The following is a 25,515-nucleotide window of genomic DNA, read 5'->3' as shown; positions in this document are numbered from 1 at the left end:
ACCGAGTCTAAAGACAGCGGCGCCGCGCGTTAGTCATATGCTATTTTAAGGGCGCGTGCTTGGCCATTATGTAGCGTGTGAACAACACACACACTTTGATTCTCTAATCTAAACAGACGCAGCAGTTTTCATTTTTGTGTGTGTGTGTAACGGCAAATCCGCCGTTATAATAGCGATCCGCCGTGGAACAAGCGCGCCGGCTCTTAAAGGGAATGTGAGAGGACGCTCTGATTGGTTTATTTCACGTTACGCCCAAACCACATCTATGAGTAATGAAGCGACTTCAGACCAACACATTTTAGATTTGCGTCGTGCGCAAGAGTCGTTTATCCCGCCGGTATAATAGCAACAGCGCCGGGATCCGCCCACAAAGTTACTTGCGTTTCAGATCGTTAAAATAGCGCCCCAAGAACCACTGATTGGATCGGCTCTTTTTACATGTATGCATTGTGTAGATCATTCATTTAGATTATACTTCAATATAAATATCTATTTCTAGGAGAAAGAGAGAAATGACAGGCGTTCGCTGTTTGTTCTTGTTACTTTACATTAACTAATGTCAACAGATACAACTTTTGATTTTAAAAATGTGTTGTTCATTGTCAGGTCATAGCAGTAGAACACGTTTAGAAAACATGTATTTATGAAAAAAATCTGTAACATTTTACAACAACGTTTAATGGTTAAGTAAAAAGGTTTTTTTTTTTATACGTTTCCTAAATGGGTTGTACTGCTAATTTACATGAACAGCACATTTTTTTTTATCAAAAGTTGTACCTGGTGCTGTTTTAAGAACTAACATTAAAAGGGATAGTTCACCCAAAATCATAATTCTGTCATCATTTAAACAACCTCATGTTGTTCCTAGGCATTTATTTCTTCTGTGGAAAATAAAAGAATATATTTTGAGAAATGTCAAACTGTTTTTTGTTTATACAATGGAAGACAATGGTCACCAAAACCAACAATCTTTAAAATATCTTTTAGAAAGAAAGAAGTCCAACAGGTTTGGAACGAAGAGGGGTAAATGATGAAGAATGTTGGAGGAATGTACAATGAAGTGAAAGTTGCAGCATTTTCTTTGAACAAAGTGTCAATAGTTGTTAGATGCGATTTATATTTAGTGGCAGATGCTATTAGCACCTCAGTGTATTGTAGCACGTTAAAAACAGTCTCCAATGAAAACATATTTATGACTATATTGATTAAATCATGATGGATGCTGCTTTATTGGGACATTACCTGTCCCTGTCCCTACACTTTATTCTCACTATTAAATACTCATTAGGTATTTAAGTCACTGTATATAGCTTCTGCCAACAAGGTGGGCTGTTTGCACTTGCTGTAAATAGACACTGCAGAAAAGATTATATTTCAAAGCTTTTGCTTTTCCCCTTGCGTCCCTCGCAACACTTTCACATTCTTTGCACAGTTTCTTGGTGAATGCAGATGTTTTGTGAATGAATGCTCTGAAATATACCTCTCGGTCTACCATGATCGTGTCCCCTTTACGTGCTTTGAACTTCTTCAGACCCCTTCACTTTACTGCTTTATTACCTCTGTAATACTTCTACTTACTGGAAGTATTTTTCTCAGGGGCTTCTTTAACTTTTACTCTAATCATTTCCCATTCAGGTCTCTCAATTTAAGTCATGTAGGGTACTTTATATAACATTGATTTTCTTTAAAGGTACACTGTGTAGTTTAAGTTTTTTATTAGCTAAAATCAATGTCTATATTCATAAATATGTCCTCAATGGTGTACAATTACCTCTCCCAATGATCCGACTTATCCTCGTAAGTGAAGAATTTCTTATCTTTATTTACATGGGACAAGCAACTCCACGGAGGCTTCCATGTCGTTCCTCCATCTTGAAAAACTATAATAGTAGAGAGGGACAAAAAGCACTCGGCTACCTCAACGTGTTTCCAAAACGCGTGTTCGTCCAGAGCCGACGTAACGTGACTGACACTGAAGCGGACGAGGAGAGAGGCGTAATGCGTGTCACTGCCCCGGTAAATCTGAAAGGTTGCACTGCTTCATAATTCAGGATCATACTTATGCCGAGCTACAGGAGAAATGCCAAAATTTAATTTAAAAGGAAACGTGACCGGCGAATTCAAAAACCGAGGGTAAATAACGGGATAGCTTTAGTTGGAAAGAGCTAATGAAGGAGAAAGACTCTGAAAGGGACTCTGAAGTTTCCTGCCTTCTTCTCGACGGGTAAGTCAATGCTACGGTCTAAATTACAAGCTTTTTTTTCATTATATAGGCAGCATAACAGTAGAACATGTAACGTATAGTTAAACTCGACGAAGGGCTATTGTTGTCATCGCTTCTTGCCACATAACGGCTACCGTAGTTGCAACATGCATTTGAAAAAACGAGGAGCTAGAGAGCACTATTCTTTTGAATGCAAAATACAATTTCACCGCTAGATTGGAGAAACTCCTACACAATGTACCTTTACAATGTTTCAGCTTATAATAATTGTGCACAACCATAAAAAGGTCAAAATTAAGCTATGTGTACTTCTGATTTAGAGAATAAATAGAGAAAACGTAGTAAGGTGTAAATTACAACATCATCATAAAAGACCATAAAACTCTTTGAATCTTTACAGTGCTTACACACAGGTAAGAGTGTTTTAAGCATTCTGCTAGCATTATAATCAACAACATGGATAAGTTACATTCAGGTTACACACCAGTCTAGCCCAGTAACAGAGTAAATGAGGAATAACACGCACCGGCACATCGGACTCCATCCCCGGCCCAGCCGGCCCAGCAGGAGCAGAGGTAGCGTCCAGCGGTGTTGATGCAGGCGGCGTGTGTGTCACAGTTATGCGTGTTCGTCTCGCACTCATTCACATCTGTAGCAGAGATTACAATGAACAACTATTACGATGCTCTGTGCATCGAGGAGCATAAATGCACAGCACAGTTTGGAAGTGTGTATATGTGATAGGTTGCACATGTCTGAGGAGTTTTTCTGGATCGGGTCTCACCGGTGCAGCCCGAGGTTCCCTTCTTCACAGCGTAACCCATCTCACAGTGACAGACGTATGACCCCTCGGTGTTCTCACACTCCCCAAACACACAGATGTTGCTGTTGAGTTCACACTCATTCACATCTACAACAAAACCCCACACCGACAGACTAAAAACACAATCACATTCTGTCAGATGACTATGCAAGATTCAAAACAGACCCCGTACAGACACACTCATTCATCTGGGAAGATATGCGTCACATTCTTGTAATGCTAACTTTTAAAACATGGGTTATTAACAGATGTTGTCTTATTTTCAAACACATACTCTCCGTCACACAAAGCAAAAGATCTCTGCAGAAGATGTGTGTTGAATTACAAACAGAGCAAAAACATTCCTTCTAAAAATACATTCCTGTGTAAGAGCTGAGCATCATACCGAAGCATGTCCTCGCGTCCGCAGAAGCCATGAATCCTTCATAACACAGGCAGTGATACGCTCCCGGAGAGTTAGTGCACTGACCGCCTTCACAGACGCCAGCATCCTCGTCACACTCATTCACATCTGGACAGAGAAAGAAAGAGAGGTGAGTCCGTACAGTATGTGTGCAACTAGACATACAACATGCATTTAATGCGCCACTCGATCAGCTGTGTTTGCACATTAATGACCGCTGTAGACACAGAAGGGTCAGGTGTGTTGGGTCAGGTGTGTTTGCACATTAATGACCGCTGTAGACACAGAAGGGTCAGGTGTGTTGGGTCAGGTGTGTTTGCACATTAATGACCGCTGTAGACACAGAAGGGTCAGGTGTGTTGGGTCAGGTGTGTTTGCACATTAATGACCGCTGTAGACACAGAAGGGTCAGGTGTGTAGAGCACCTGCACATGTGCGCTGGTCCGGTGTCAGAGCGTAACCCTGACCACAGATGCAGGAGTAACTCCCCTCAGAGTTACTGCAGTCCCGCTCACATCCTCCGTTCCCGATCGTACACTCGTCTATGTCTGAGAACACAACACACACACACACACACACACACACACACACACACACATCTTTGTTAGTGATGTAGGACATTCAACAGCGACTCACACTACTGTTCAACAGACTACGGTCAGTACGATTTTTTGTTGTTGCAAGAAATTCATTCTTTTATTCAGCAAGGGCGCATTCAATGCATTCAGCATTGATAATAAGTTTTCAGCATTGATAATAAGTTTTCAGCATTGATAATAAGTTTTCAGCATTGATAATAATCATAAATGTTTCTTGAGCATCAGATCCTCATATTATACTGATGTCTGAAGGATCATGTGACACTGAAGACTGGAGTAATGATGCTGAACATTCATCTTTGTTCACAGGAATAAATGACAGTTTAAAATATAGTCACATAGACAACAGTTACATTATAATAATAATATTTCACAATATTCCTGTTTTTGCAGTATTTTTGATCAAATAAATGCAGCCTTGGTGAGCATAAGAGACTGCTTCAAAGAATCATACTGATGTTTAACCGTGAGTGTAAATGAGTAACCGCTGGTTTCATACACTCCTCTTTTCATTAATGCATCTACAGTTTCCATACACACTGAACATCAGTAAATCCACTGAAGGGTCCGATCCCCAAATCCACTGGCCACCGCTTCAATGTATATCTACATGAGTGAGTTGTAATGAGTTTGTCACAGGAAGGAACTCCGTGATTCCCTCCTCTGGCGGCCAGAGGGCGCTCTCGCCCGAGTACTAACTATTTCCCTGTGTTCACTACAAGTCCCAGCAGCCCCGTGGCTGATGCTGATCATCATGTTCAGCTGGACCTCGTCAGATCATCATGTTCAGCTGGACCTCGTCAACAGGGTTTTTTAAGCACAGCTCTTGCTATGCTCAGTGCGCAGTATTGCTTTCCCTGTGAACAATTCTGAGCGTTATATCCCGTGTTTGATTACCTGTGACAACTTGATCTGGACCTTATCTTTCGCTGTCTGCCGCCTGCCTGCCATACCCTCCGCCTGGACCCTGGACTTTGATTGTTTCGCCGCCTGCCCCGACCCTTTGCCTGTTCCTGGACTCTGACTGTGTGTATTCTCTTCTCTGCCTTCATCGCTGTTGTTTGACCTTTGCCTGTCTGACCCTGATTCTAATAAAGCCTGCAAATGGATCCCACATCTAGTGACTCATCATTACAGAATACTTCGCCTGAACCCGATCCAGCGGCTATATCTAGTCTGACAGCAGCTTACGCCGCCCAGGCAGATCAACTCGCGGCTCATCACCACCAGCTGAATCGCCTCACAACGCTCACGGAAGAACTGGTGAGAGCCATTCGGGACATGCAAACACCTTCACCACAGGGCGGGACCTCGCCAGCCCCCGCCGGCAGTGCACCTGCTCCAGAGACATTATCCCACGTGAGTCCCCGTCTTGCGCTTCCCGAGAAGTTCAATGGTGATCCCGAGAAATGCAGGGGATTCATCCTTCAGTGTTCACTGTACCTGACCCAACAACCCTCGCTGTACACCACCGAGGCGGGCAAGATCGCCTTTTTCTGTTCGCTACTCACCGGGAAGGCACTAGAATGGATTACGGCGGTATGGGGAGGGGATGGTTCAGCTTTCTCATCCTTCGAGGTGTTCCTCCAACAATTCAGAGCAGTCTTTGAGCATTCTAAGGAGGGTAAGAGTGCAGGCGATCATCTTCTTGAGCTCTCACAAGGCAGGATGACCGCGGCTGAGTATGCTCTTGCTTTTCGCACCCTCGCGGCTCAAACATCGTGGATGGACGACACACTCAAGGTAATATTCAGAAGAGGATTGAATCACGAACTACAATCTGAGCTGGCATGTCGTGATGAGGGGAGGGATTTCGGGCAATTTATCAACCTGACCATCCAGATCGACAATCTCATCCGATCTCGACGAGCGAGCGCCCGCACTGTCCGTGGTCCCCGAGCCTTCGTTCCAGCCGTCACCGCCGAGCCTGAGCCCATGCAGGTCAATTCCTATCACTTGTCCGCGGATGAGAGAGATCGCCGCGTCGCTCACCATCTCTGTCTGTACTGTGGTCAAGCTGGACATCTACGTTTATCCTGTCCTGCACGGCCACGCTCCGAGAACCCGAGACCGGTGAGTCTGAACATTGACGCGCTAAATCCCAGTCTGTGTGTCACAGTACCCATTAGTATCACTGTCAACAGCCAGCAAATTGCCACTGTGGCCCTACTCGATTCCGGAGCAGCTGGAAATTTCATGTCTAGAGAGTTTGCCAGACAGAACCAAGTAGCTCTAATCACTTGCTCCTCTCCTTTGACAGTGGAAGCCATAGATGGGCGTCCTCTGGGCTCCGGACGGATAACTCACCTTACACAAGAGCTACGCATGCAAACGGGAGTTCTACACACCGAAAAGATCCAGTTCTACATCCTGCACACTCCTCATCCACCCATCATTCTTGGTTTACCCTGGCTCCGCAGACACGATCCTCATGTTTCCTGGAGGGAGAACCAAATCGCTCAGTGGAGCAAACCTTGTCATTCAGAATGTCTCGTCCACGTCACTCTTCTGCCTATTCGAACCGCCACCATTCTGGAGGGGAAGACTCCCCTGAACGATCTTCCCCCCGAATATCATGACTTGGTGGAGGCCTTCAGTAAAGCTAAAGCCTCCAAACTTCCTCCTCATCGTGCCAGTGATTGCGCCATTGACCTTCTGCCCGGTTCTGCACCACCTAAGGGCCGTATATTCCCTCTCTCACAGCCTGAGTCCGAAGCCATGAGGCAGTATATTGAGGAGGAACTAGCCAAGGGCTTCATCCGACCCTCTACGTCTCCTGCGTCTGCAGGCTTCTTCTTCGTTCAGAAGAAAGATGGAGGTCTGCGCCCATGTATCGACTACCGTGCTCTTAATGACCTCACAGTCAAGTTTCGCTATCCTCTCCCCCTGGTACCCTCAGCCTTGGAATTGCTCCGCAGCGCTAAGTACTATACCAAGCTGGATTTGCGTTGTGCCTACAATCTTATTCGTATTAGAGAGGGGGATGAGTGGAAGACAGCCTTCTCTACCAGTACCGGGCACTACGAGTATCTGGTCATGCCCTTCGGCCTGTCGAACAGTCCATCTATCTTTCAGTCCTTCATCAACGATGTATTCAGGGATATGCTGCACAAGACCGTCATCGTATACATAGATGACATCTTGATTTATTCAAATACCCTTCCAGACCACGTCCGCCATGTCCGAGCTGTCCTCGAACGACTCATTTGACATCAACTGTATGCCAAAATCGAGAAATGCGAGTTCCATCGAACTTCCACGACTTTCCTGGGTTATATCATCAGTCCGGAGGGAGTCGCCATGGATGAGAACAAGGTCAACGCAGTCCTTGAATGGCCCCAGCCCTCTACTCTGAAGGAGCTGCAGCGCTTCCTGGGGTTCGCCAACTTTTACCGGCGCTTCATCAGGAGTTTCAGTTCAGTCGCCAATCCCCTTACATCTCTGGTAAAGAAAGGTACCCACCGTCTCCAGTGGTCAGAGTCCGCCGACCAAGCCTTCAAACAGCTTAAGCAACGTTTCACCTCGGCACCCATCCTGCATCATCCCAATCCCGAATTACCATTCATCGGCGAAGTCGACGCATCAAGCACTGGCCTGGGGGCTATCTTATCTCAACGACTAGGCACGCCCCCCAAGTTATACCCATGTGCGTTTTATTCCAGAAAACTGAATGCTGCAGAACGGAACTACGACGTTGGCGACAGGGAGCTCCTAGCCATGAAAGCAGCGTTTGAGGAGTGGCGACATTGGTTGGAGGGAGCAACACACCAGTTCACAGTATTGACCGATCACAAGAACTTAGAGTACTTACGAACGGCCAAGAGACTCAATCACAGGCAAGCACGCTGGTCCCTTTTCTTTACACGCTTCGACTTCATGGTTACCTATCGCCCTGGATCTAAAAATACCAAAGCCGACGCCTTGTCAAAACAAAGTGACCCTGACCATACTCCCCAACTTCCTGAACCTATTCTAGCTCCCGGCCTCATAATTGCCCCTATCCAATGGGACATAATGACGGAGATTGAACAAGCCAATTCCCAGTCAGAAGTTCCCTCGGTCTGTCCACCCGACAAGGTCTATGTCCCCGAAACCTTTCGAAATCAAGTTCTAGAACTAGTCCACTCCTTGCCCAGTTCTGGTCACCCCGGCATTAATGCCACCATCCAGCTCCTGCAGAATCGTTTTTGGTGGTCCTCCCTGTCCCGGGATGCCACCACCTTCGTCCGCAAATGTACCACCTGTAACACTCAGAAATCATCCCGCCAACCTCCAGCCTCTTCCTGTTCCTCAACGGCCCTGGTCAAACATCGCAATAGACTTTATTACTGATCTACCTATCTCCAATGGATTCACCACCATCCTCACCGTCATCGACAGATTCTCCAAGGCCTGCCGCCTCATTCCTCTACCCAAACTCCCTACCGCCTTTCAGACCGCCGAACAGTTATGCAACCTGGTCTTCCGATTTTATGGGCTCCCGGAGGACATTGTCTCCGATCGGGGACCCCAATTCACCTCACGGGTCTGGTCAGCTTTCTTCAAGACACTCAATGTAAATGTCAGCCTCACATCTGGATACCACCCTCAGTCCAATGGCCAAGTCGAGAGGCTGAACCAGGAAATAACTCGGTTCCTTCGATCATACTGTCAGCAGCACCAGAGTGAGTGGAGCCGCTACCTGATGTGGGCCGAGTATGCCCAGAATTCTATTCAAAAACGCTGTACTGGAATGACTCCTTTCCAGTGCATCCTGGGCTTCCAACCGCCTCTCTTTCCTTGGTCCGGAGAACCCACGAACGTCCCAGCTGTAAATGACTGGTTACATCGCAGCGAGGAAACCTGGAACCAAGCCCACACGCACCTTCAACACGCCATTCGCCGACAAAGAGAGCAGGCAGATCGACGTCGTCGTCCTGGCCCTGAATACCACCCCGGCCAGTGGGTATGGTTATCCACAAGAGACTTACGCCTTCAGCTGCCCTGCAAGAAACTCAGTCCCAGGTATGTGGGACCATACAAAATTACCAGACAAATCACACCAGTTTCTTTTCGCCTTGCCCTGCCCACTCACTTTCGCATTGCTCCTACCTTTCATGTATCGCTGCTCAAACCTGCGAATGGGCCGGACGAGGAGAGGGAGGAGGTGCCCAGGGGCCAGAACCCCCTGCCCATCATGGTGGAGGGCGAGGAGGCGTACCAGGTTCGAGAGCTAATGGACTCCAGGCGTCGGGGTAGGACTCTCCAGTATCTGGTCGACTGGGAGGGATTCGGCCCAGAGGAACGTTCCTGGGTCAATGCCGAGGACATTCTGGATCTCAATCTCATAGCCGATTTTCATCAGATCCACCCGAACAGACCCGCTCCCCGATCACGGGGAAGACCCCGACGCCGTCTGCCCCCTCGCGCCAGGAGTCGCTCGCAGGGGGGGGGTTCTGTCACAGGAAGGAACTCCGTGATTCCCTCCTCTGGCGGCCAGAGGGCGCTCTCGCCCGAGTACTAACTATTTCCCTGTGTTCACTACAAGTCCCAGCAGCCCCGTGGCTGATGCTGATCATCATGTTCAGCTGGACCTCGTCAGATCATCATGTTCAGCTGGACCTCGTCAACAGGGTTTTTTAAGCACAGCTCTTGCTATGCTCAGTGCGCAGTATTGCTTTCCCTGTGAACAATTCTGAGCGTTATATCCCGTGTTTGATTACCTGTGACAACTTGATCTGGACCTTATCTTTCGCTGTCTGCCGCCTGCCTGCCATACCCTCCGCCTGGACCCTGGACTTTGATTGTTTCGCCGCCTGCCCCGACCCTTTGCCTGTTCCTGGACTCTGACTGTGTGTATTCTCTTCTCTGCCTTCATCGCTGTTGTTTGACCTTTGCCTGTCTGACCCTGATTCTAATAAAGCCTGCAAATGGATCCCACATCTAGTGACTCATCATTACAGAGTTATGTGTAATCAAGTCACTTCAAGGTCACTTCAGCCTGTTGACCACTTCTTAGTTAAAGCATTTACTTCACAAATCTTCAAACCCTCGGAAAAACTAAAAATAAAAACTGTCGGAATTACTGAGAAAGAACATGTTATCAGTGTGTGTTTTGGGGAAAGTCTTGTTTAGAGCCAGAGCTCAACCATCGTGTGTGTGTGTGTGTGTGTGTGTGTGTGTGTGTGTGTGTGTGTGTGTGTGTGTGTGTGTGTGTGTGTGTGTGTGTGTGTGTGTGTGTGTGTGTGTGTGTGTGTGTGTGTGTGTGTGTGTGTGTGTGTGTGTGTGTGTGTGTGTGTGTGTGTGTGTGTGTGTGTGTGTGTGTGTGTGTGTGTGTGTGTGTGTGTGTGTGGGGTGTGTGGGTGTGGTGTGAACAACTGGAACAACTTCATCTGGGCTCTGGTTTGGTATAAACATGGCTTATGCTGTGACGGCTCTTCCTGATTTTATCAAACTTTTATAAAGCAGCAAATAAAGTGTCCGATAGAAGTAGGCAAAAGGGGCTCAGTGTGCGTTTGAAGGCTATATTCAAGACATACCGGAGAAACGCAAGCAACAACAAGGCATCCAAATACAGGCAAAAGCATAACGGTCACAGTTAAAACATGAACCACCGCATATCCTAATGGAGACGGAGACTGGGACTCACAATATCAGGAGCAACACTGTTCATGCAGAGCTGGGTCTCTATTCACTTCTATAATCGTTATTACAAAGCAAACGGACTACGCGAGTATAAAGTTGTATTTATTAGCAGCGTGTGCTAGCGTATCAACAATTAGGGCAGAGAACCGAAATCATGACCTAAACCAGTATAAAACTGTCTAACTAGTGTAACTTCACAGTAAGGTTAAAAGCTAAATGTATCTTAGAGCAAAAGTGTGTTGTTGATCTTGAGGGGTTTCGCTGACTGAGGACGTCCACACAGTTTAATCCAAAGACGACACTTGTCAGTATTTAACTTCGGTTTTGGGAAGGGAAAAAACGGACACCCCCTTCAACCTCTCTGGGAAACGTGTATCTGTGTTACAAACACCCCAGGCACAACGGTTAGCCATATTTCTGATAAAACTACAACGATAATAGCCTGCCGAGACCAAACATATGAGACGCCTGTGTTAAAGTCAATGGAGCGCTGTGAACAAGTGTCGGACCTCTGTGGAGCTCGTTCTTGGCTGCGCTGTGATTGGTCAATCTACATTCTAGGGCGTGACTTAGCCAAAGGCGAATTGCTGTGGTTTTGTGAATGTAGGAACTCCTTGCTGACTTCTGCTGATGAAACTGCAAACTATTCTCCTGGTATTCATTCATCATATCTGGTCATTGGGTCTTTAACAGTAAATTCCCCTACAGAACTGATACAATGCAGAGTTTGAGGCTTTAAAGGTCATTAAAGGCTGATCTGATGTAGAGTTCTGACCTGTGCACCCTTTCCCATCAGGGGTCGTTTGGTATCCAGAGTTGCAGGAGCACTGGTAGGTCCCCGCCACATTCACACACCTGCCGTTACGACACAACGTGCTGCTCAGATCACACTCGTTCACGTCTGCAGACACACACAGATCCATCAGAAGAATCAGAACCAAACTAAATATATTTAGTTCATAACAGTGAAATTTAAGAAGTGATCGATGTACGGTAATCAATATAGAGAAGTGGTAAATAGTTATGAGCATTATTCTACTGATAAAACAGAGTGAGATGTGACAGCACATATGAATATGATATAGTCTCACCTTCACAGGCACTGCCGTCCACAGACACACGATGGCCCGCTGGACACACACACTTGTAGCCGCCATCAGTGTTTTCACAGGTGCCTCCAATGCACAGTGAGGGGTTTCTTTCACACTCGTCAATATCTACAGCATTACACACACACACACACACACACACACACACACACACACACACAGTTAAAACACTGGAAGTGTCAGACCTCCACACTGCAAACATATAACTTGTTGAAACCAAGCTACAAAAACAACTCACTTTTTATTTACAGCACATTGTACAGGACCTTTAGACAAAGTATTAATAAATACATATAAGTATATGTTTTTTGTTGGGTGTCATAATTGCTACAACAGGCTTTTATTGTTATAGTATGATATAGGAGAACTGAGCATTTACATTTACGCATTTGGCAGACGCTTTTACCCAAAGCGACTTACATTGCATTCAAGGTACACATTTTAGTCAGTTCTTGCTTTCCCTGGGAATCGAACCTATGACCTTGGTGTTGCTAGCGCCAACGCTCTACTGTTTGAGCTACAGGAAAGCCTACAGGAAAGCCCATTTCTCACAAAGGGTCAAAATGAGGATGAAAAGAAAACATCTTTGCAAATACACTGTACACATATAATATAAACTGTTTTGAGACTATGGAAGAAAAATAATGTGCTTTTTGTTGAGTATCATATTTCATACATCAGGCTTGATTCGGCGGCTCACACCTGATGAAACACTTGTGAAACACTTCGAGGCTTCGTTTGGCCATAGTCACGTGACATGGGTGTTTTGATTCACGCTTCGAATCAGTGTTTCGAAACATCTGCGCTTCGGGATCTCGCAAAGCTTCGGAACGACTGTTTCGCGTCAGCCATCCCTACCTGTGAGTTTTGTCTAGTGAATTACTGATCCTGTTCCTGTTGTTAGTTTATAGTGTAGTTTGTCAAGTGTTAGTCTAGTTTAGTCTTCCCTCGTCAGTCTTGCCCTTGTTTTCCCCCCTCGTGGGTTTTGTTTTTCCATTTTTCTGTCTGTTAATAAACTGTGTGTGTGAAGCATCCTGTCTGCGCTTGGGTTCATCCTCATCCTCATAACAGGCTCAGAATGATGGTGGAAAATAATCATGTTTTGCAAATAGATAACTATTTTGGGGGACATTAACATTAATGAACCTCAAGCAATATACAATGTATAAAAAAGCCATGTTATGATCCGTTTAATGTATTAACATGGAAAGCTTAGCAGAGTAAATCAAATTCAATGAGGCATACTATCACTCACCCATGCAGTTCTTCATCATCATTACTCCACTCTCGTAGCCGGAGAAACAGTCGCATTGAAAACTGCCCAGTGTGTTCACACACGTGCCCTGACCACAGACATCAGGAGAGATCTTGCACTCGTCAATATCTGTGAACACACACACACACACACACACACACACACACACACACACACACACACACACACACACACACACACACACACACACACACACACACAGATCTTGTAGACTCAGAGAAACACATTAAGTACTTTATTATTTTCAGCTGAATTCCAGAAACTCAAAATTTATCTGAAAATTATGTAACATGAAAATATTCATATACACCAGTTTATATCTTTGGCTAATATATTTGGGTCATATAAAGCAGCACATACTTTTTTGAAGAATGCAACTCAAGAAAAACATTAAGAAATTTCTCCAGTCAAACTTTTCTGATGGAAATGATTGTCTTTTAAGTCTTCTCCCAGTATCACCTGTGCAGTTCTGCTCATTGGTATCCAGTGCAAACCCACTGTCACAGCGGCATCTGAAGCTTCCAATGGTGTTCCGGCACTTCCCATGAGTACAGAGGCTTTGGAACACTTTACACTCATTTATTTCTGCCAAAGAGGGAATATCATAAACTTCATTATTTAAACAACATGAACTTTAAACAGCATATATGAACGTTATAAGAACAGACATAACAGTGAGAGCTAAACCCTCAAGAGCACATATATTTATTTGACCTTTATAAGCAGCTCTGCCGGTGAGCACGTCTCCTGTGTTGGCGAAGCCTGGTCCTCGCGGGCACAGAGCGTCAAACTGCCGTGTGCCAGGCTCAGGGCATACGTCACAGTCGCTGCCCCAGGCCGACCCCACCGTACAGCAACACATGTCCATGCGGAACCGGCCCGGCGCCGGCTGCGTACACACGTCTTCATCGTAGCTCAGGAAACAGGGCTCAGAGCGAACATCTGGAGAGAAAAAACACTTCCCATCATTTGGTGATGATTGTTTTAAATCACAGCACAGATAAAGTAAGGCATGAACAGTACAGCACAATCACTAGTGGCTGATGTGTCTACAGTACATGCCATCATGCCCAGCCCAGTCCTTATTAACACGACACAGTCAAAGACATGTTAGAGATTAAAGGGATCCTTCACTCAAAATTGAAAACTCATCATTTACTCACCCTCATTGTTGTCGTTCAAAACCCATAAGACTTTTGTTCATATATTATATTGATATTTTTGAAAGTTCATGCAAAAAAAAAGTCAAGCTTCAAAAACTTTATCAAGACACCGTAAAAGTAATCCATATGCATTGAATGGTTGAATAATTACAGTCTTCTGAAGTGACAGGGATGTTTTACATGACGAACAGATTTAATTTAGGATTTTATTCACATATAAACATTGATAAACAGAACTAAACTTGCCTGGTATAACCCTTCCAGGGAACTCAACACTGCATATAGTGTTGACGCTATGGGAACGCGTCTGAAGCACGTGTGAAACACGCCAATCTTGATTGGCTGAAGGCAATACATAAACCACCCCACAGAGCCCTGCGTATAAAGGGTGCCAGCGTTGGACGTCATCAGATGTTTGGTCTGCAGGAGAGCAGACGGAGCACGTTCGGGGGGATCTGCAGCTGCGCTCATTGTGATGCATTGCTTGATTTCCTAGCTTGATTATCTCTCTCTGGGAAGAATCCAGTGTTTGCACAGAGCGTGTTCAGCTCAAGGGAGTGGGTTGAGCTCACAGAGATGATTCGTGGTTAGAAGCTCTGTTCTTGCTGGAGAATCTAGCATTTGCACGTTCTGCTCTCGAGGGAGTCGGATGCACTCATATATCGATGCATCTGCAGTAGGAAGCTCCGGCGGGATCGACCATGGGGATTTGAGGTGGAGGGAGAGGGAGTTTTCCCCTTCTGGGCTTCTCCTGATAGCTTCATTGCTCTCAAATCCCATTTTTGGATCTGTAAGCTTGCTCATAAAATAGAGTCAATTCTTTCGAGTTAAGGCGAGTGTTATTTTTAATCCGCCACCTCCGTTTCCGTCTGTGAGACTTTTATTTTTCCTAGATCTCCACACTGGGGTGTCGAGATAATGGAGTATCTGTATGCAGCTGGTTTATTGTCTCCCAGGGAGCAAACTATCCGTGTGTGGAGGGGCTGTGTGAGGAGTAATCGGCAAGGACGCCTCGGCCGATGAGTTGCTTGCGAGCCATCTCTTCCTTGCATCCTCTTAAAGGCTACCGCCATGCCAGCGGAGAGTGAGGGCATTCGGCTCTCGAGGGAATGTGTCTGTGCCCAGTGTCTGGTGGGTAGAGCCGAGACATATGGCAGTGAGACAGGCCTGAGGCGCCCTGCATAAAAAAGCTACGTAAGCCAAATAGGGTCTAATAGAGTACTATCTGGGGTCAGGGCCAGGGCCAGGGACCATATAATCTTGGAGTCCCTGCACTGGCTACCTGTTAGGTACCGTATTGATTTTAAAATCCTTTTGCTGGCCTATAAATCTCTGCACAATCTGGCACCTCAGTATTTGACTAACTTATTAATCCCCTACACACCACGTCGCAATCTGCGCTCCTCACAGAGTGGTCTTTTGGTTGTTCCAAAGACACGGCTTCATAAGTGGGGTGACCGAGCATTTTCTGTCTATGCTCCTAAGCTCTGGAATTCTCTCCCGGCCGACATCAGGGAAGCAAATACACTAGTGACTTTTAAATCTCGTCTTAAAACACTTTATTTATGTTATGTTACCCCTATGTTAGGGTTGCTTTCTGTAACGAGTTCCACCAAAAAGACTCGGGAGAATAGATACTCGACAATTATGCATTCATTTACAGCCCAGCAAGCACATATGCAATAAAGTTCTTTGGCGTAGGCCCCAGCATTTCGGATTCAGCATTTCCCGCCTGAAGATGGCGGGGGCGCAGCCGACCCCCTATGCGGTATTGGAAGGGACCATCCTGGTGGTGGTGGGGAGGTTGAAGGGGAAATCCTATGGTGATAGGGAGGATAGACGGAGGAACCCATCTTGTTGGTGGAGGGAAGAAATCATCTTGGTGGTGGTGGGGTGGATGGAGGTGAGTGAAGCGTCAGCATCTGCAAACTCAGACAAGTGTAAGTACGGGTCTTTTATACTTCTAGTATTAAAACGTGATTGGATGGATGAGAAGATAATAAGTGACACAACAATTGAGTCTTCCCGGCAGAACTTACGCTAAAGCTTTCATTTCTGTGAGTTTTTACTCCGGATTCCTCTGCTCCATAGAAGATTTACTCCGGATTCCTCTGCTCCATACTCCAGATTCCTCTGCTCCATACTCCGGATTCCTCTGCTCCATAGAGGTTTTACTCCGGATTCCTCTGCTCCATAGAGGATTTACTCCAGATTCCTCTGCTCCATAGAGGTTTACTCCAGATTCCTCTGCTCCATAGAGGTTTACTCCAGATTCCTCTGCTCCATAGAGGTTTTACTCTGGATTCCTCTGCTCCATAGAGGTTTTACTCTGGATTCCTCTGCTCCATAGAGGATTTACTCCGGATTCCTCTGCTACATAGAGGATTTACTCCAGATTCCTCTGCTCCATAGAGGTTTTACGCTGGAATCCTCTGCTCCATAGAGGTTTTACTCTGGATTCCTCTGCTCCATAGAGGTTTTACTCCAGATTCCTCTGCTCCATAGAGGATTTACTCCAGATTCCTCTGCTCCATAGAGGTTTTACTCCGGATTCCTCTGCTCCATAGAGGATTTACTCCAGATTCCTCTGCTCCATAGAGGTTTTACTCCGGATTCCTCTGCTCCATAGAGGATTTACTCCAGATTCCTCTGCTCCATAGAGGATTTACTCCAGATTCCTCTGCTCCATAGAGGTTTTACTCCGGATTCCTCTGCTCCATAGAGGATTTACTCCAGATTCCTCTGCTCCATAGAGGTTTTACTCTGGATTCCTCTGCTCCATAGAGGTTTACTCCAGATTCCTCTGCTCAATAGAGGTTTTACTCTGGATTCCTCTGCTCCATAGAGGTTTTACTCTGGATTCCTCTGCTCCAAAGAGGTTTTACTCTGGATTCCTCTGCTCCATAGAGGTTTTACTCCGGATTCCTCTGCTCCATAGAGGATTTACTCTGGATTCCTCTGCTCCATAGAGGTTTACTCCAGATTCCTCTGCTCCATAGAGGTTTTACTCTGGATTCCTCTGCTCCATAGAGGTTTTACTCTGGATTCCTCTGCTCCATAGAGGTTTACTCCAGATTCTTCTGCTCCATAGAGGTTTTACTCCAGATTCCTCTGCTCCATAGAGGTTTTACTCTGGATTCCTCTGCTCCATAGAGGTTTTACTCTGGATTCCTCTGCTCCATAGAGGTTTTACTCCAGATTCCTCTGCTCCATAGAGGTTTTACTCCAGATTCCTCTGCTCCATAGAGGTTTTACTCTGGATTCCTCTGCTCCATAGAGGAGTTACACTGGATTCCTCTGCTCCATAGAGGTTTTACTCCAGATTCCTCTGATCCATAGAGGTTTTACTCCAGATTCCTCTGATCCATAGAGGTTTTACTCTGGATTCCTCTGCTCCATAGAGGTTTTACTCCAGATTCCTCTGTTCCATAGAGGTTTTACTCTGGATTCCTCTGCTCCATACTCCAGATTCCTTGGCTCCATAGAGGATTTACTTCGGATTCCTCTGCTACATAGAGGATTTACTCCGGATTCCTCTGCTCCATAGAGGATTTACTCCGGATTCCTCTGCTACATAGAGGATTTACTCCAGATTCCTCTGCTCCAGAGAGGTTTTACTCCGGATTCCTCTGCTACATAGAGGATTTACACCGGATTCCTCTGCTACATAGAGGATTTACTCCGCATTCCTCTGCTACATAGAGGTTTTACTCCGGATTCCTCTGCTACATAGAGGATTTATACCAGATTCCTCTGCTACATAGAGGTATTACTCCAGATTCCTCTGCTACATAGAGGATTTACTCCGGATTCCTCTGCTCCATAGAGGATTTACTCCGGATTCCTCTGCTCCATAGAGGTTTACTCCGGATTCCTCTGCTCCATAGAGGTATTACTCCGGATTCCTCTGCTCCATGGAGGATTTACTCCGGACTCCTCTGCTCCATAGAGGTTTACTCCGGATTCCTCTGCTCCCTAGAGGTATTACTCCGGATTCCTCTGCTCCATAGAGGATTTACTCCGGACTCCTCTGCTACATAGAGGATTTACTCCGGATTCCTCTGCTCCATAGAGGTTTACTCCGGATTCCTCTGCTCCATAGAGGATTTACTCCGGATTCCTCTGCTACATAGAGGATTTACTCCGGATTCCTCTGCTCCATAGAGGATTTACTCCGGACTCCTCTGCTCCATAGAGGATTTACTCCGGATTCCTCTGCTCCATAGAGGATTTACTCCGGACTTCTCTGCTCCAAAGAGGATTTACTCCAGATTCCTCTGCTCCATAGAGGATTTACTCCGGATTCCTCTGCTCCCTAGAGGTATTACTCCGGATTCCTCTGCTCCATAGAGGATTTACTCCGGATTCCTCTGCTCCCTAGAGGTATTACTCCGGATTCCTCTGCTCCATAGAGGATTTACTCCGGACTCCTCTGTTCCATAGAGGATTTACTCCGGATTCCTCTGCTCCATAGAGGATTTACTCCGGACTTCTTTGCTCCATAGAGGATTTACTCCAGATTCCTCTGCTCCATAGAGGATTTACTCCGGATTCCTCTGCTCCAAAGAGGATTTACTCCGGATTCTAAGCATTTTACTGGGACATAGTGGTGACTATGTTAGTGGATTTCCTGAACTCTAGGTGCCTGTCCTGCTCTTGGGACTTGGGCTACCTGTGGTGAAGTTTCCCTGCTAAAATAAGGGTTGCATTCTCTTTCAGACAAGTCGCTCGACGCAAACCACTCCACTGGAGTTTTAAACAGCCCGCAATGCCCTCACATTAGTATTCTTACTTGGCTGATTCTGATAACGGCATCCTCGCTCGCAGAACAGCATGCAAAGTATTAGGTACAGCGGCATCACATCTGTAGTGTTTCAAGAAATTATGATAGGCCCAGCTAGTTGCTGTCCAAATTTCCTTCCCCAAAACTCCCTTAAATAGCATCCATGGCGATGCTATGGCCCTGGTGGAATAGGCATTGGTATGCCAGTGAGATCGCTTCGACTATCCAGTGTGACAACCTCTGCTAAGACAGCCATGTCCATTCACTGGCTCAACAAAACACACAAATAATTGCTGACTGTCATAAATCACTAGTTCTGTCTAGATAGATGTGCAGAGCGGGTACAGGACACAGGGCATGTAGCCTCTGGCGTAGGATAGAAAGGAGATAGTTGGAAGGGTAAAAATGCATCGGCACTAGGGTCTCTTGGTATAAATGCTTCATTCAGCCATGAAGTGACCTGAATTTGGTTCAGGATGGGTTGCTTGACAGTGCATGGAGGGCTTACTGCTCTGTGGTGTAAGGAGGATTTTCCGCTGAATGGCCGGTTGGTTTGGGTCAGGTCTCCTACTGGGTGCCCAGCAAAGCTGTCACCGATTATAATCCTGTGCAGCTGAGGTAAAACGAGAGGGCAGCTGGTGACGGCTGTGCTTCCCTGGGGGGCAAAAGGCAATTAAAAGCGCTTTTTTTTCTGGACTCGGAGCAGGATTGCATGTTTTCTACAACTGATCCAAAAAGCCCATTTAGGGACGACATAGGTGCATTAAAGGGATAGTTCACTTTGAAATTAAATTTTGGTATGTTTTAGCTTACCTGAAGTCCATCCAAGATGTAGGTGTCTTTGTCTCCGCAGTAGTTTCAATTTTGATACTTTTAGGTAAAACCGTTCTTGTCTGTCAGTCATATAATGCAGGTATACAGGTACTGTCTCCAAAAGCATGCAGCGATGTCTCTAATAGCATCCAGAGAAAAGTCCAAATTTGAAAATTCCCCATCGTAAGTGCACATTGATGGCCTAAGACACAAAACAAGCGGTTTGTGTGATAACACGAACAGTATTTATATCGTTTTTATCTCTTGTACACAACCACGTCCAGGCGATCTGTTTACTTAGTCTGCGCAAGTGGCGTAGAGCGCCGGAATGAGTTTGCGGATGAACTCCCGGATGAGTTCGCGCAAGCTTACGTAAATGTATTTTTTTTACATCGGTGTAAACATCCAAGATAAAAGCAAACTAGAACCATTTCTATTAGCCGTCCTACCTACAATCTCTGTTCTGTGCATAGGTTCTGGTGTAAACAATGAGTGACGTACACGCGCGAGAGATCACTTCCGGAGCCTTCCGGCGCTCTACGGCGCTTGCGCAGACAAGTAAACAGATCGCCTGGATGTGGTTGTGTAAAAGAGGTAAAAACAATATAAATACTGTTCGTTTTATCACACAAACCGCTTGTTTCGTGTCTTAGGCCATCAATGTGCACTTACGATGGGGAATTGTGTAATTTGGACTTTTCTCTGCATGCTATTAGAGACATCTCTGCATGCTTTTGGAGACAGTACCTGTATACCTGCATTATATGACTGACAGACAAGAACGGTTTGACCTAAAAATATCAAAATTGAAACTACTGCGGAGACAAAGACACCTACATCTTGGATGGACTTCAGGTAAGCTAAAACATACCAACATTTAATTTCAAAGTGAACTATCCCTTTAAGAAACAATAGGTGATCCTTATTCATTGTTCTAGACAAGTTCAACTACAGATGTCTTTGCGCTGCTTTCATCAGCCCATAGGACCCACAGCCTGCTTAGTAGACCTTGCAGTTCTCATCACAAAGTCAGATGTGCATCCCTCTCAGTTGCTTGAGCCTCATCCTCTTACCCCGTGAATAATTCGGGAAGGAGAGGGTCCGAACCAGGGAAACTCAGGTCCAGCTTCACCTGGAGTGACTCACATCGCTTCTAGAATATTCACAAGTCAAAACGAACGCAGTCCAAGCATGCGACTGGGTCCTGCAACGCCCCAATCCTAAGCAGGTGTTACAAACGCGGGGCAAGGCTTTCCTTTCAATTTGATTGCCACAAGCATTTGTGCAACACCACATTTTATGGCGCGAGCTTTAAGCAGACCTTAAAGCTGACTCGGTGGCAGGAAGAATACGGAGTACAGTCCTCCAGCAAGCTGGAGCGGCCGGTCTAAACACTGCTTAGACAACACAAACAGCAACAGCTTCTTCACAAGCCGAGGCAGCAAGTACACTTGTATTACAACAGGATCTGTCACGTCCAACCACAACGCTCTGGAAGATAACCCTCTGATGTGAGCCGTTCAATTGCTCCAGCTCGATACAGCAGGATGGATTCTGATTGGCTGTCAATGTTTTTATCATTCTTTAGCAGGAGAAAATAGTTCTAAAAGTAATTCCACCGATATCGTTTCTCTGTGCCGTTATCGTTATAGCTGTGGTGTGAACTCTGCTATCCTTTAATTCACAAAATTAACGGAATGCATAGCTGATATAAAAAATTGGATGACTAGTAATTTCCTACTACTAAATTCAGAAAAAACAGAGATTCTAATTATTGGACAAAAAACTTCCACACGTAATAACCTAGAGTACTGTCTAACACTTGATGGCTGCTCTGTTAAGTCTTCGTCGTCGGTTAGGAACCTGGGTGTGCTCTTTGATACCAATCTTTCATTTGAAAGTCATGTGTCTAGTATCTGTAAAACCGCTTTCTTCCATCTTAAAAATATATCTAAATTACGCCATATGCTCTCATTGACAAATGCAGAACAATTAGTTCATGCGTTCATGACCTCAAGGCTAGATTATTGTAATGCTCTACTGGGTGGTTGCCCTGCACGCTTAATAAACAAACTACAGCTAGTTCAAAACGCAGCAGCTCGAGTTCTTACTAGAACCAGGAAGTATGACCATATTAGCCCCGTTCTGTCAACACTGCATTGGCTGCCTATTAAACATTGTATAAACTTTAAAATATTGCTGATCACTTACAAAGCACTAAATGGTTTAGCTTCGCAGTACTTGAGCGAGCTCTTAACGCATTATAGTCCTTCACGTCTACTGCGATCTCAAAACTCCGGCCAGTTAATAATACCTAGAATATCAAAATCGACTGCTGGCGGTAGATCCTTTTCCTATTTAGCACCAAAACTTTGGAACAGTCTTCCTACCATTGTCCGGGAAGCAGACACACTCTGTCAGTTCAAATCTAGACTAAAAACACATCTCTTCGGCCTAGCATTCACATAACACATTATAGACTTCTATAACTCAATGTTAGGCTGCATAGTTTAGAACAGCCGGGACCGGGAACACTTCCCGTAAATCCTGATGTACTTGGTACATCATAAGAAGGATGGCATCTACGCTAATATTAGTCTCTCTGTCTATCCCGAGGTTTACCGCTGTCCACCGGAACCAGGCCGTATCCAGATCTGATGAAGGACCAGTGCCAGGACACGACGACGCCACTGACCTGAAGTGTCAACCAGTCTCTCCTCCTCTCCACTCCGACTTCAACCAACCGGAACTGGACAAATACTCTGATTCATTCTGAACTTCATACACTGTTCACTCATTGGCCAGAGGAGAACTGGCCCCCGACTGAGCCTGGGTTCTCCCAAGGTTTTTTTCTCCATTCTGTCACCTGATGGAGTTTTGGTTCCTTGCCGCTGTTGCCTTGCCTTCTGGCTTGCTTAGTTGGGGACATTTAATATTCAACAATATTATAGATCTGCCTTAAAGGTGGACGATGATGAAATAGTTTTTTGTATTATTTTCATGTTATCACTGTGAAGCTGCTTTGATACAATCTGTATTGTAAAAAGCGCTATATAAATAAAGGTGACTTGACTTGACTTGACTTTAATATTGAGAACAATTTCTAGAACTAGATCTTTATCTTTATAGTTATCGTCCTTGGTGTGTACGAGCCTTTAGTCTTGAAGAGCAAATTTTTAAATGTGAATGGGCTGCTGTCTCATGGTAAGTTACAGGCATGGCCAAGGTGTCAGCAGCCAGTTCAGTGTGTTCAAGATCTGCAAGAGCAGAGAGTGGTCTGTGTAATTAGTTCTGGAGCGCTAACAAGCTTGTTTTTTGTAACTTTATTTTTATTTGAAGATGAATGAAAGTCTTATGGACTTGAAACGGTATGAGGGAGAGTAAATGTTGACAGAATTTTCCCTTTTGTGTGAACTAACCATTTAATTCAATGATGACATAACCATGCAGGCTACAAGAAAGCTTCAGGAGTGTGACTGCCAGTGTTGATATAAAATAAAGTTATCTGAGTAGTGGTTAAGTGATTATAAAAGACTGCTTATGGTTAAAGCACACAAGATCAGAAGGATTTCCAGATCCAGATCCGAAAACATATTTCAGGGCATTAAAGGGCATATTGCAGGTTAGAGTACCCAGTGAGCCAATGTATAGAACAATAATGTAGGAACTAGATTTAAATATAAACATATACTTATAAAACGCTATTTAGGCTTCTGGAGTCGTTTTTGTGAGAAAATTTTACTTCCGCATTTGAAAACCGCCAAACCGGAAGTGACGTAACATGAGGCAGAGCGGTCAAAGTAAACAATAGGAAAGCAATGGATCGCAATGACAGTTCGGACGCTGAGGAAATTGTAGCCTAAATGTTTACTCGTATGACGGACCTCAGCCATATAATTATGAGCCTTATATGAAGCCAAGAGACTCTAGACAGGTCAGGATTAGACAAAACAACGGTCAGAGGAGACGCATTGAGCTGTGGTGTGAGGAGAACAGGGCAGGGGTCGAGTCTCGATGAGAGAACAGTGTTAGCTTATAGATGTATTCACGTTAGCCGACGATATGTATAACACTATGCTCAGATCACAATATTGTAATTATGTGTCAGGCAATAGCAAAGCTAGTATTTAGACCCTTACCTGCACGTGTATGTCAGCCATTAGGAGACAGTTTCCAGAGAAAGAGGGACATTATAAAGGTTTTGAATGGCCCCATTTGGTGATAATGAATAAAAAAATAATCACAATCACAACTTTCTTACTGTATAAAAACTTTATATGTAAGCAGCCAACACAAACATTAAAATTCGGAGTACAGATTGAAAATGAACATAATATATTATATTATAATAACAATAATAAGTGTCGGCTGCAGACTTGCAAGACATTACAAGTTTATGGAGGATACGTTAATGAATTAAATTAAGACAAGGCACATTTTGTAAAACAAATGTACAATAAGTGATCTCTGACGGGTCCGTGACCGTCATGTTTCCCACCGGTGGCCGACCCACATGCTGACGGCGGACCGGGCGACCCGATGGAGGAGCCGGGACAGTGTGCACATATCGCCGTCATCATATAACGTAACGTTAACTCATCATATCGCCGGCATTATAATCATGCAGTCTATAGTGAACGCTACACACTACCGCGTTTTTCAAAGCAGACGCAGAAGCGAAGGCCGTCTCTTACCCTGCACAAAACGCACACAAACACGGAAGAAAGCACCATCCTTTTTCTTGTTCGGAAACCTGTGGACTCGATGTCCTGACAGGCCATAATTCACAGTCATTTATCACGGTAATTATTAATTTAAATACAATAACCACCAAAAACACACTGAATGACGACCGCTTCAACATAATACCAGCCTATTCTGCACTGAGCGAACGCAGAGCCGGCAAACGACTCCCCATTGTGACGTAATATGACGCGGTGGTGAAAAAAAAGCGTTTTTTCAACACGGTCAAGGAAATGGTCACGTTTTCCACTGAATTTGTGCCCTTATGTCTGGCAAAACAATTTTTAATCGTGCATTTACTTTTCATATGGTATTTTCATACAAAGTTATATATTAATTCTGAAAAAAAAAAACCTGCAATATGCCCTTTAAAGCCAAAGAAGGAGCGATGGAGTGATAGTGGCTATGGTGAATGAGTAAGACAGAGAGCAGAGACAGCAGATACTCCAGCGTAACTCACCCACACAGAGGCGTCCCGTGACATCCAGTGTGAGACTCTCTGGACACCGACATTTAAAGGAACCTCTAGTGTTCACACAGTGTCCATTATGACACACACCAGGAAACACCTCACACTCATTCACATCTACACGGAGAGAGAGAAGTGCATTGAGATTAACTAGGCAAGCTTAGGACAAAAATCTGGGATTTTATAGTTTATGTGTCAGTCACTTCAATATGACACGCTCACCTTCACATGAAGCTCCTCTTGGCCGAGCAAATCCTTGTTCACATACAGGATCTGTGGACATAAATAACAGCATTCGTGAAATAAACAGCATGTCACAATCCATTATTTTTCTTTGAAAAAACATACAGGTTTTAAATTAATACATTTTTTAAAAACATTTTCAAGTATTTAATATTTTTTTTAAACATTTATATTATTATATATATATTTATAATTTATATTATTATATATTATATATATTATTATATTATAATAATATTATAA

At 44.8% G+C, this 25,515-nt stretch overlaps 1 protein-coding gene across 6 annotated transcripts in view; it reads right to left on the bottom strand.

Moving 5' to 3' along the window:
• Positions 1 to 25,515, bottom strand: part of fbn2a (fibrillin 2a) — a 183,268-nt gene that overhangs the window by 107,824 nt on the left and 49,929 nt on the right. For all 6 annotated transcript variants that reach the window (XM_079600824.1, XM_079600826.1, XM_079600827.1 and 3 more), the window contains exons 22-32: positions 25,252 to 25,302; positions 25,021 to 25,146; positions 13,773 to 14,000; positions 13,518 to 13,643; positions 13,038 to 13,166; positions 11,765 to 11,890; positions 11,449 to 11,574; positions 3,876 to 3,998; positions 3,433 to 3,558; positions 3,009 to 3,134; positions 2,751 to 2,873 (exon numbers count right to left, since the gene is read on the bottom strand). In XM_079600824.1, coding sequence (XP_079456950.1) covers positions 2,751 to 2,873; positions 3,009 to 3,134; positions 3,433 to 3,558; positions 3,876 to 3,998; positions 11,449 to 11,574; positions 11,765 to 11,890; positions 13,038 to 13,166; positions 13,518 to 13,643; positions 13,773 to 14,000; positions 25,021 to 25,146; positions 25,252 to 25,302 — 1,410 coding nt within the window. The remainder of the gene's footprint in view (positions 1 to 2,750; positions 2,874 to 3,008; positions 3,135 to 3,432; positions 3,559 to 3,875; positions 3,999 to 11,448; positions 11,575 to 11,764; positions 11,891 to 13,037; positions 13,167 to 13,517; positions 13,644 to 13,772; positions 14,001 to 25,020; positions 25,147 to 25,251; positions 25,303 to 25,515) is intronic.

The sequence above is a fragment of the Phoxinus phoxinus genome (genome assembly GCF_949152265.1).
Source record: "Phoxinus phoxinus genome assembly, chromosome: 23".
NCBI classification, from domain to species: domain Eukaryota; kingdom Metazoa; phylum Chordata; class Actinopteri; order Cypriniformes; family Leuciscidae; genus Phoxinus; species Phoxinus phoxinus.
This window is presented reverse-complemented; position numbering and strand designations above follow the sequence as displayed.